At 34.7% G+C, this 13,616-nt stretch overlaps 1 protein-coding gene across 1 annotated transcript in view; it reads right to left on the minus strand.

Annotated features, from left to right (window-relative positions):
• The window catches only part of CDH19 (cadherin 19), a 46,649-nt gene that overhangs the window by 10,741 nt on the left and 22,292 nt on the right, over positions 1-13,616 (minus strand). Inside the window, exon 8 of the mRNA XM_040984765.1 lies at positions 6,961-7,082. Coding sequence (XP_040840699.1) covers positions 6,961-7,082 — 122 coding nt within the window. The remainder of the gene's footprint in view (positions 1-6,960; positions 7,083-13,616) is intronic.

Consider the following 13,616-nt stretch of genomic DNA (forward strand, 5'->3'; position numbering starts at 1 on the left):
TCTGGGTAGTGGAGACAAATGCTAATAGATTTCCTGTTATCACTGCAATGTATTTGTATTTGTTCACTGTTTTATTTTTTATTACATTGAATTATTATGAACCCTACACTAATGATGTTTATATAATAATCAATCACAGTAATAAGCCCTTCAAATGTCCTCTAATTAACATTAAAAAGCAGAAGTTCAGTTCTGTAAATAAGAACTCTGTTGCTCTGATACACAAGACAAAACATAAATTTAAGAAGTGCAAAAACACAGCATTCAAATAATAGGTAAAGAGAACAGAATATTTTTGTTAACTTGCTTATTTTTTCTCAAGAGTGAAAGAGCTAGATCCATCCAACTCAAAAATGATACATAGGAAATCGTTGGACAGCAGTAGGAGTGTAATAGTTCAGGGACAATTTGATCTCTGGTTAAGAATAACAAGTAAGTAGAAAAGATTAAACTACTAGTTCCTATATTTTTTGATGCTCTGATATTTAAGGCCAAGAATGACAACTAGGTAAAAAGAAAATACTTGTTTGTATTTTCACTTTTCTGATAGTACAGTGTATTTCAATAATCTCCAATATCTCAAAATAACTTCATCATTTAATATATACTTACTCTTTTTTGGAGAATTAAAAGAATTTTTAAAAGGGTCAAAAGCTACATAGTCTTATTAAAATGCATTCAGAAAAGGCTAAATTCTTGCTAAAGGATACATTGCGCCATTCCTATCTATTTAGATATTTACATATTAAAAAATGAACCACTCAAATTTCTAACTCCTTGTATACACAATAACACCTAAAACTAAAAAAAAAAAAACCTGCAAGTTTTACAATTCAATACTGTCTCAATTATTTCTGAATACACTTCTTAAAATTGGTAATTTTTTTCTGTTAAAAGTCATAAAAAAATGTTGCTTTTAGCTGATGATTTATTCAACGCTGTGGAAACTAATTGACTCAAATTGTGTGATTCTGAGACTCATTAAACTGGTTGAAAACCAATTTAAAAAGACACTTTTCCTTTTTTATGTGTTTTAAGTTATTTTGTTCCAAAAACTCTTCTTGTGTCACATTCCTATATTTATGAAAATGACATATTGTTCTTAGCTATATTTATATATATTTTATATCCATGATGTAACTACTGTTCCATGATTATATCAACCAAAGAAATGTGATAATAATGAATTTACTAAAATATTCAGTCTTTGAATATTAGTTTTGAATTTCTGTGAAGATGTGTGTCGTTATGTACTACGTAGCAATAAGGATGCATCCTGAGGAATTTGGCAGGTGATTTCATCATTGTGCCAACATCAGAGGAAGTGCTGGCACGAGTCCCGATGGTACATATCCCAGTCAATCAGGCCATATGACCACTGTCACCCATGCAGCACAGTGTTAACTGAAACTCTGTAATGCCGAGACTCACCGCCCTGAACGACAACAAAGATCATAGGAGCAACATTTCAGGCTGAGGATGAAGGTAAACCAGCTACACTTCTCTCAGATTGTGAATCCGTGATGGAATGACATAAAATGATGGACAAAAGAAGCCTCAGTCATTGAACAGGCATCTGAGTGTTTATTACATTTTGTTAATGGGAAAAGATTTACAGAGAAAGAGGAACACACCAGGATGTTCCGCCCAGCCTTCCCCATGGGTGCTGGGTCCCAAGGGTTTGTTTTCCCAGGCAACAAACATGGAGCTGACACCCAATGTGATGCACACTTGCAAATGGAGGAATTACTCATTGAGCCACTGTGACTGTCCTAATTAACACACTTCATAATTAGTCATGGTTAAAACTAGCAGCATTAAAATGCTACCACAAAGGAAATGGATGCACTAAAGTATTTATAAAGGGCAGATGTGCCACAGAAGGTTAAATCACCACTTGGGGTACCCTTGCCCGACACATAAATGCTGATTTATCCCAGGAAGCACTAGCTAGTGCCAAGTTCTCTGCCATCTATGTGGGTGATGTTGATGCAGTCCCTAGCTCCTCAACATCTCCAACCTGCTCTGGCAGGCATTCAGGAAGAGAACCAACAAATGAAAGCCTCTCTCTCCTCTCTCTCTCTCTCTCTGTCTCTCTCTGTCCCCTCCTCTCTCTCTTCCTCCCTCCTTTTATCAGTTTTCCTGGTTTTTAAATTAGTAAATATAAATGAACATTTAAGAAAAAAAGAGTAAGGTAGTTTTAAGCTATTGATCATTCTACTTGATATCTACAACCAAATTTTGAATTTCTACAATCACAGAGGTAGCCATTTCTTTTGTTTTAGAATATGCTAGTTAGAAAATTTCTTATTTAAACAAGTATGTCTTGATCATGTTTTACTTCTTTAAAATTTAGCAAAGACAACTTTCAGAAGTCCCTTCAACTTAAAACTTTCCTCCTGTGTAAGTTCCTCATCTTTCCTTTTCTTCTAGCATTTATTTTAGGAAAGCTTATCAATGCAAAGTTTTTCTGTACTCCTTTGCAATGCAGATGCATCTTTTATCAATTTTTCCAATTTTAGAACCCGAGGCTGTCTTTCTCAAAGTCCTGCAAACTTTTCTTGAAAATTCAATCACTAAGAATCCTGCCTGCCAGTCTTTACAGAACTCAGGGAATAACTTCAATACTAAGCATTTCTTCAAAACACAGATGTGTTTTTCAAGATTTCTCTATTTTACAGACAGAGTGACAGAGAGGAGGAGAGACAGACACATGGGCAGCACAGACTCAAGCACTGCTTTCCAGGATCATAGCAGGATGCTGGATTCAGAATGGAGTAGTTGGGGCCAAAATTAACGCATTAATATTCCCACCATTGTTGCAAGTGGAGGCTAAACTGACTGTGCCACAACATCAGTGCCCCAAACAAAGGTGTCTTCATTACACCGATCATTTCTCTGCTGTGGCATACACCGGCATTTTCTCACCACTCAGAGGTCTCTGGTCTCTGGTCTCCCTGCTGCTTTTTACAAATGTCCTGCACAATTTCTTTTCACACATTTTAGTGTAGTGTTCTGAACTCTCAGTTGTTCACATATAATGTCGTTCAACTGCTTGATCAATGACATGGTTTATGAAGAGTAAATTTGCTTCATACAATGAACTTAAAACTCCCTTCCTACAATAGTGACAGTTAAGGCTCCTTTTACTTCCAGAGTCAAGAACCATCTCCTTTATGCACATTTTATACTTTTCCTTGTTCCCTTCCTCACCAAAAATGATTCTTTGGTGTCCTTTGAAATCCTCTTTTTTTTCTTTTGCTGATCCATAGGTAATTTTGTATGTGAGATTGTGTCTCATGTTCTGTTATGTTTTTACTTTATGTTTCTTCCTTTCCTGAGGACATTCTTTCTCAGCTGTAAATAAAACAGTGAGCTCCAAATCTCCTTTGCTAGGACAGTACGTACTGATCCCTGACTCCTAAGGGGCAAATAACACCCTCATTGTTGAGGCACTTTATTTATTTGGTTTCTAGATTGCTGCACTATCCTAGTTTGCTAGTTATTACATTTTGTGTGTGTGTGTTGCCATTTCCCTATGTACTTAATAGAGGAACATGCAGGTCTCACTCTTTAGATGCATTCTCTTCTGTCCACACTCACACCCTAGGACCCCCATGACATCAGAGACTTTTTAAAGTATTATATGTAAGACTGTAAAGGGTGAACATATATGTCAAGCCTGGACTTTTCCCAAAAATCTTTGTTGATACTCAGTGATTTACAAGGCAAGAAAACCTGGACACAACATTAAAAACAATGTTTAATATAACTGAATGATTCATGAGGAATTTTAAAGAATAGATATGGAGGAAATGTTTTTGATCAAATAATTGCTTTAACCTTCTTATGAAAGCTGACTATCTCCACCTAGGAGAACATTTTCACAATTTTCTTTAGATAGTAAGGGATCTTGACAGAAAACATAGAAACGTATTCTCCCTAGTTGCATACAGCATTTTCTATTTGCTGATTCAATTGGTTATTGTTGAGCACTTTCATGTGTGCTATCAAGAATATGTACAAGATCTTATAAAGTATACAACACTGGATAGAACTCACTGGACAAATGGTAAGATATAAATAAAATAGGATGTGATACCAAGAGGAAGAGAGAAAAATAGAGATGCAGCATGATTATGTGATGTGCCTGGATTCTGATACCAGCAGATGGGCTAAAATAATTCCATGAACTTGAGTTTCTTCTCCTATTAACTTGAGGCTGTTATGCACAAACACGTTAATGCTTGAACAGTGCTTAGGCCATATTTTGCACCCAAAGAAACGGTATCCAAATCAAGTAGCGATCCTCTGTATCTACTCTAGTTCTTGAAGTCAATATCAACTAATACCCCATGCTCATATTGTGCTTTTTAAAAAACTTCCACATACAAAGAAGAGTGTATTGTTTGTCTTTATGTGTGTGGCTTTATTTAGCAGGATGCTCTCCATTCCATCAAACTTACTGTTAAGAGAGGATTTCACTTTTTCTTACATCTGAATGATATCCTAACTTGTGCAGATGTCACAAGGGGGGCACTGCAGTTGATTCATATCAAACTTATTGTGAATATGATGAAGTATGTATTCATAGACATAATTTAGGTGATGTTGAATTGATTTTCACAATATAAACTTTCAACAGGAATACATTAAGACGCTTTAGAAATAAGGGTTATTGTGAAGAAAATTTAGCCATTCAGAGTACTCACAGGAAGGACATTCTTAGAAGAATGTATAAAATTGTTAATGTATGACCAGATGTTTAAAGCCACATCACTGAGTTTTCCCCTTGGATGTGCTAATGTTACAGAAATGGTGACATCTTTGAAAATAGACACCAAATATCTGTGCACTAGGGAATTCTGTCTGCTTTGTCACAACAATCCGTCGACCTATGGCTAGTCCTCTAAGCTTGCTAAAACTATGACAACATAGTAAGTCAACCATGAATAGAACATACTCACTCTCTAAATAAATTGCTCTGTACTACAAATATTGCGATAATCATTGTGACACATCATGCAGGATCCATGAAGAGGCTTGATCTTCCACTAAGGCAGGAAAGATATGCATGAGCTCTGATGTGACAGCAGAAGAAGCCAGTACTTCTAGAAATGCATAATTCTGTTTTTACAGCAGCAGATTTATTATCAATATTTTATCCATAATTGCTTTTCTAAATATTGTAGGAATTAGAACAGAAAGTCCAAAATTGTCATTAGAGACATATTGGTAACCACATCTTACTAGATACAGTTATCAATATAGTTATCAATATATAAGTTGTATTCTTTTCCTAAATATCTTTTGTCTAATATTATAATCCCAAGTCAGAACATGGAATCTGTAACTTTGTTCAGTAACTGTTCTCATCACCGAGGGCATTTATAGAAATGGATATAGAAGATGAAGTTAGCTAAAATTACTTAAATCTTAGAAATACAACTCGTCCAGACTTGGCACAATGACTCAGTGACTAAAATCCTCGCCTTTCATGTGGCAGGATCCCCACATGGAAGCTGGTTCGAGTCCTGTGTGCTCCACTTCCCACCCAGCTCCATGCCTGTGGCCTAGAAGAACAACAGAGAATGGGCCAAAACCTTGAGACTCTGCCCCCATGCAGGAGGCTCAGAGGAAGCTCTTGGCTCCTGGCTGTGGGTCCTCTCATCTCTGGATGTTGCAGTCACTTAGGGAGTTAACTCCTTCTCTCAGTAAGTCTGATTTGCCTTTCCAATAACAGTGAATAAAATTCTAAAAAAGAAACACTAATCATCTGAATATATTTTTATTTATTTAGGTGTTTAACTACACTAGTTTTACATTTTTAATATGTGATTGTATCTATAAAATACACCTGTAAAACACAATTTAAATATGTAAATTTAATGTGTGTTGATTATAAAATTACAAGATCCAGATAATTTTTAAAATTGTTTTATTTTTTTAACTCATTTTATTTACAAAAGCGAATATATTTCACAATATAAATTTAGTAGCAGATTGACAGTTCCCAGTCAACCCTCCCTCCTACTAGGGTCCTCCTTCTTTTTTTCTTTTTTTTCCTTTTCAGCTTTTGCAGCAGCTTGCTTCAATTTCCCTTTGTAATCACTGCCTTAACTGTCAATGTCTATTAAGATATTCTTCTATTTTATCATATCAGGAAATCAAAATAATAAATAACATTGGCCACTAATCTTTATAGGTACAGAAATAGAATGTCAATTTTTGTAAAATCAAAATGGTCTTCAACCAACTTCACTGATAATTTCATCTATAACTGATTTCACAGTGTATCAGCCTACATGCATATATTTATTCAAACCACCAAAAGTTTTAAAATACAAAAAATAACCCCTGACACTTAACAGCTTCCTGTGTTCTGCAGACTCCCTCAGGAACGTGCAAGACCATTGTGTAATGAAGCTTAGAAATATACAAAGGCAAGCTAATTTAAATTACATATTTTATAAATGAAAACGTAAGCTACAGTTTTAAAAATGCATAAAGTGAACTGCAAGGAAATGACAATGTATTTCACAATGAGTCCAGTGATTCACTATGTATAGCCCCTTGTTAGAAGATTTTTTTAAATATCTTGGGCATTTGCAAATAGAAAATTTGAAGCTTGCATGTTATTAAAATAAAAAAATATATTCACATGATTATACTCAACTCATAACCTAAAAGCATGAATATTTGAAGACCATTTTTCAATATTTCCAAATGTATTTACATGTTCTCATAATAAAACATTTACTAATTCATATGTAATATATGAAGAGTAATATAATATATAGATGAGTTATTACATAATCATTAATTATGTTGCATGACAACATATATAAATTATACAGAATATAAATTGGAATATATATAAATATATATGACACAGATATTCATAACACATGAAAATATGCTGCACTGCTTAAACTTCAGTGCTATGTTGTGAACTCTTACCTGTCCAGGGCCTGCGTTTTCACAGACATAGCTCTCGTAGTGTTCAGAGAACTCAGGAGCGTGATCATTAATGTCAAGAATTTGTACATGCACGGGAACTGAAGAAATCTGACGTACATTGTCTGCAAATGAAAAATGCAAAATAAAACGAAAGATCATCAGGCTGTCTGTAGAACAGTGTCATCAAAACACTTGAACAGCTGTATCATAACTCGAGCATTGCTCAAGAAAAACCGAAAAGATTTCTAAATAATTTACATATTTTTACAGGCAAAGTTGCAGAAACTAAAAGGACAGAAATGAAGAATGAGACGCAGAAAGAGACAGAGAATCATGTATTCTGACTGCTGGTTTATTTCCCAAATGGTTGACATGACTGAGACTGAAAGCTAGGAACTCCATCTTGGTCTGACTTGAGTGGAAAATGCATAAATGCATGATCCACCATCTGATTTTCCCAGGCACATTAGCAAGGAGGTGGCTCTGAAGGGGCATGACTTGGTTGAAATTGGCTCTCAAATATGTGATGCTATTTTTAAAAACAACAAATTAACCTCCTACACCACACACCAAGCCACGGTTTACATACTTATCCATGATATATGTTGTATTCAACTCAAGCAATATTTATTGAAAACCATTTGTCTGCTACGTGTTACGAGAAGTGACAAATACAGTAAAAATAGAATCATATATACAGTAGCTTGCGAAAGATCAAGTGTGCAGCTGTTTGTATTAACTCATACAGGACAGGTTGGTATATGCATCATTAAGTTCTCCAACTTTGCTATATCAGCATTCAGAAACCTGTGGTTGCAGCTTCAAGTGGAAGTTGCAGTCAGTGAAGGTTATAGGGTATAGCGTTTACAAACAAAAATGAATGTGTACCAATGATATAATCATATTTAAAATAAAGTGTTTACAACAAAGTGTAGGCAAAATCATCAGAATGGATGAAACATACAGAAGAGCGTTTTGGCTTAGTAGGTTTTCGAAAAAAAAAAGTAACCCAAAACAAAATTAAATTCACAATGCAAGCTTACTAAAACATGAAATATTAGTATTTCCTATTACATCTCTAAAATTAATTTGGAATACATAATTCAGGAAGAAAATCACAAGGCAGAAGTTCACAAAAGAGAAAAAGAAAATGCTCTCTGACAGAGCGTCTCAGTCTCTCCACAGCCCATGCTTGCATTTGCCAGATTCTCGGCTGAGGGCGTGCATTGCCCTCTGTCTGGCAAGCAGCTTGCTGGAGCCCTGGTCTTGGCTCACTCCATGCAAGTGGCCCTCTGCACCTGTATGACAACAACTGCCTTTAAATAAGCTCAAATGTGCCTTCTGTTTCATTGTCTACTTGTGTATTTTTTGTTTGCTTTTTTTTCCTTCTCTTATGATCTTTCTTATAATACATACAACATCTGGGTTGATTAAAATTACTTGCTTTATGTCCTAGCATGTGGGAGATGGAATTTCATTTTAGGTTTCCTAGCATCCATATGGCACAGATCTGGCTATTCCATGCCTGTGTAGGCATACAATAGTTAGTGGAGTGTGTGTGTGTGTGTGTGTGTGTGTGTGTGTGTGTGTAGTTCTAAAGCTTTAATGGTGAAATTATTAATGAATGAATATTCATTCTCATTAGTTATCATGCAGATACATATCACCATAGAACATCTTATTGCATAAATTGGTTGTAAAAAGGACTTGAGCTATGAACACAAAAAAACGAAAATAAATAAAACATTTATCTAAAGTGTTTAACATTTATCTGAAAAAAAAAATGTTTACAGTTGAGTTAAGCCTACACATCTGCATTGTTTTGTGAAACAAGCATGAATTTTCGCAGCTTCAATGTAAAGGGATTAGTGGTTGTGTTCATTTAGCTGGCAAACTGATAAATAGCTTGGTGCTTACTTTGGGAAGCTTTCCCTGAGAGACACTGCTAAACACAATGAACTTCATTTGCTGGAAAAACATACATTAAAGAGGAATGCTCTGCTGTGATCAGCATCCTTGTTGTGCTGCAAGCTTTTCACTGTGGTTAAGAAATACAGCTGAAGGTTTTGAAGAGCTATTGGTGACAGGAGAAAACATTTGTACATAATACTAATAAAGGCTAAATGGTCAACATCAAGCCTTTTAACATAAATGCCAAGGGCAGATAATGTAAAACATGTATTTCCCTGAAGCAATTCTAATATATGTTTAATTTCATAAATCTTAGTTCAATGTTGAGGTAAATACATGAAAATCTGCTACCCAGTATAACAACCAGTTTTCTCTTAAGATGAAAAGTTAGAATTAAATTAGCATTATCTTTGTAAGTATCTGAAATCACTTAATTTAGTCTTGAAACCTCATTTCTCATCCTCTTCTTCAGCCTTGTTACAAATAATTATAGTAATATGAAATTTCTCACTGCATAAAATATGTTTGGTTTCATTCTAAGAAAATTGATTATATGAGAGCACTTAAAGAATTTATGTAGATTGACTCATAACCTGAATTTATTTTTGTGCAACTCTATCATAAGAATTTGTCATTTTTACATCACATTTTCTATGTACCATTTAGACCCCTGGTACAGCATCAGGAGCAGACCGGCATCAAGGTGCAGATGCTAAACACTCCATAATGATTTTAATCTCCTGATTATGAAACAGTGATTACATTCTAACAATTAAATCATATGACATTAAGAACACTCAGCTTGAGGTGTGCTTTGTAGTGCAGCCAGTTAGGCCACCATCTGCAGCTTTGGCATTCCCTCTGCAGCTAAGTCTGAAGTACTATCTGAAGCATCTTCAACTGAAGCATCAGCACGTATCCCTAAAGTGGAAGATGCCCTAGAGACATGGTACCCAGACTGCAGTTCCTGGCTCCTGGCTTGACCTTGAACGTTAGCCCGACTGTCACAACGATTTGGGGAATGAACAGGAGGATCAGGGAGCTCTCATGCTTTTTCCCTTTTTTGTCATTTGGCCTGACCCATAAAGAAACAAATAATTTTAAAATATGCATTTCATAGGCACTGGGACCTCATTCATCTTATAAACACTTGGGTACTCAGAGTCATTTAAAACATGTTTTTCCTATATTTTTATTTTCTATTATTTAGCATAATATTCTATAAAGTACCATGAACTTAACATTAGATTATTTCCAATAGATCAAAAATGTATAGTATATGTATTAGAATATATATATATATAAATATATATATACACTCATACATAGGGGTGTGTGTTATGCATGTAGTATTATTAAATGCTATGTTTCCATTAAATTTACTTCAGTTCTTATTGGCTCCACTTTCCTCAGAGTTGGATTACTTTCACTTTTTTTCCTTTTCCCTATCCTTTTTGTCCACTTTATTTCAGAATACTTTTAAATTAAGGAAACAAAACCTAAGAAGTAGTGATTCCGTTTCCATACGCTGCTTACCATCATTTGCTCTGTCAGCATATTGCATCAGCAACTTTGTCGATATTTATGAACCACACCCAAGTTTCCCTAATTATTTTATTCTAATTTCTTCTCCCACTACCCCAGCATCTAGTGATCAAATTCTCCACGCATTTTGAGGTTTTTTTTCCATATAGTTTTTGTTAATTTTAACTTCCACATGTGTGTGAGAACATGCGGTAACTGACTTTCTGTATGCCTTCTTTCACTCAACATGACTTCCAGCAGTTTCCATTTCTGTTCTGAATAACTATGGAATTATTCTTTTTCACTGATAAGCAGTATTCTACTGTGTGCTCATTCCACCTTTCAATTAATCTGATGGTGGCTACATTGGTTGATTAAATAATTTGTTATCATAAAGACATGGAAACACTTTTCCCAGCATCATTTATTAAAAAAAAATTTTTTTTAAATATACGGTCTGAATATTCTGTTAAAAATAGGTTAATTTTATTTTACATATATATTTTGTTTTACACACACATGTATATATATATGTATATGTATAAATGTCCTTTCTTTTCATCCTACTTGTGTAGCACTCACTGTGTAAGCCTTGAAATCAGCCCTTGGGATGACCTAGCTTGGCTTTTCAACCTGGGTGTTGCTTTGGCTGTTCTGCATCATTTGTACTTCCACGTGAATCTTGAGCTTTTACTTTCAGATTCTGCATTTGATTCTGATTCTGATTTGGCATTTTAAGTGAGATTTATTAGAAGCTGTAGACTGCTGTAGGTAATATCAGCGTCTTTAGCAGAGTAGCTGTAATCTATGAGCAGCAAATAGCTTTTCATTATTTGTGTGTTTGGAATGCCTCCATGGGTTTTTAACGTTCCATAACTGCCATTATAGTGATTTTTCCACTTATTTCATTAAATTTAATCCTAAATATTTGATTACAGTAGCTACTTTGAGAATTACTTTAAAATTTCTTTCAGCAAGATAATTGTTTGTTGGTAAGAGAGAAAAGCTACTGTGTATAGATAAGAGGTTAAGTTTGTATCCTGCTATTTTACTGAATTGGCTTACCAGACCTATTTTTTTTTTCTAATGCAATATTTGCAGTTTTCCATACAGAACATGTCATCTACAAAACTGTAAATTTTGACTTTCTTCTTTCCAATATTAATTCCTTTCTCGTCTCACTCTTTTCTAATACATTCAATACCACATCAAATAATAGTGCTAAAAGATATCCATGTCCTGTTCCAGATCTGAGAGTCAGCATTTTCAGCTGTTCCCCATCCAGAAGGTGTTGTGTGGTTGGTGTGTCAAAACAGCCTTTATAAGTGTGTGGTGTACCCCTGCACCTCAGTTGTTGAGTTATGTCAGCTCTTACCAAATGTGTTCTGTACATCTACTGAAATGATCATGCTTTTTTTCATTTTTCATTTTTTTGGAACTGCTTTATGATGTTTGTTAATTTGTGAATGCTGAATCACCATTCCATTCCTGGGATAAATCCCAAGAATTATTTTCTGTATTCTCAATCAACAAGGGACAGTGTGTCATAGAATTAGACAGCAGGTGCAAGAATCCAACAGAATTGTGGCTTATCCCTTTTTCCTCATTTAGCAGTTTAGAGAAAAAAAATGCAGAGGCTTCATCCTTTGGTGAAAAATTTCACAAAATTGTGTCTAGGATGTTATTACATGAAGCATTAAGATAATTTACTTGCACACGACTTACCAATACTTGTGACTGCATTTTAAACTGACATTTATTAATGAAATCTGAGAAGGCATTTAAGAGGTGAAGAGGACAGTTTTCTCCCTGGTGATCCCCAACTGACAGTTCCTGTTGAGATGGTTTCTTCTTTTCTGCTTTTTTTCTGACATATACACTTTTTTCTTCTTCTGATAGACACACTGGTAAACTGGCCTTTACTATATGTCTATGGAATGAGGAATCTTTTAAATTACAAATTCCTGCGGTTCTTTCAAATGAACTTTATATTTTGACAATTGTATGGACACCTACCTAACCATTATAAGGAAACTTTGGGGCCACAGCCTGCCTTCATACACGCTTGACATCATTTAGCTTCAACATTAACATGTGATTGACTGTGTATCATGTTTGCTAATAAATGCTTGAATATCACCTGTAAACATCATAAGTGATGACGATATTTGCCAGATTATGTATTTATAGCATGTTACCATATGTGTTTTTATGCAAAATCTATCTTGTACTTCGTATTTGTTGGTTAGTTTTTGTTTCGTTTTGTGATGTTAAAGCTGTTTTCATTTCCCAGAGTCATAAAATGACATATTACTTCAGCTATGGGCATTTGTCCTAAAGGTTTTAATGTCAGTTGGAGCACATGCACCCCCATTTGGCTCCATTGGGTTTCGGGGCTACCTCCGTTCCTATTCACAGCTTCGCACTCTTGTGAAGCAACGGGCGGTGGTGCAGGTGGCTGCGCACACGCCCTTCATGTAGGAGGTCGGGTCTGAGTTCTCTCACTCCTGTCTGTGATCCAGTTCAGCCCTGGCAGCTGAAGGCATTTGGGAGTGAACCAGTTGGAGCAAGCCACTTCTCTCTGTTTCTGCAGTCACAAATGAATTTTTTCAGAAATAATCTGATAAAATATTGAAAATATCATTGTCAACTCTGTCTTCTTAAAGTCTTTTCATATAGAATGATATATTTTATATAAAATGCTCATTTTAGCATTTCATATCTATAAGTGTAAAATATTAAGATTATGATTGTATTAATTCAGTGTAGAACATTTAATGAAACGAGGTAAAAGATTTGCTCTTATATTTTTCTAACTAATAAACAATGAGGAGTATTATTTCAATAATTTTAATAAATAATTTTTAATGCCTGTGATTTATTTTTTAAAAAATACATATTTCAAAGATGTGTAGTCTTTCTTTGAACTCATTTGTATTATTTTTTTCTCAATAGTTTTTAAAAGAATGGCATTATAACTACTTTCCTCCCAGAAATATGCAACGAAGAAACAGCTTTTATTCTCTGAAAAAGCAACTTTGCGCTTTCTAACATGGAAAGCCTTGGCATTTCCTCTGTTGTTGTAGCCTTTGGTCTTTTGTCACACTCATTCCCTTTCTTTAAATTTTAGTTAAACTAAAATTTTAAATGCAAACCAAAAATCTCCTGCAGTGTTTCCATAGAGCTATTCAATATATCATAAAAAATGCAAAATAATGTAA

Source organism: Ochotona curzoniae, unplaced genomic scaffold (genome assembly GCF_017591425.1).
Source record: "Ochotona curzoniae isolate NIBS_2020 unplaced genomic scaffold, NIBS_Ocur_1.0 contig_43, whole genome shotgun sequence".
Lineage (NCBI taxonomy): Eukaryota > Metazoa > Chordata > Mammalia > Lagomorpha > Ochotonidae > Ochotona > Ochotona curzoniae.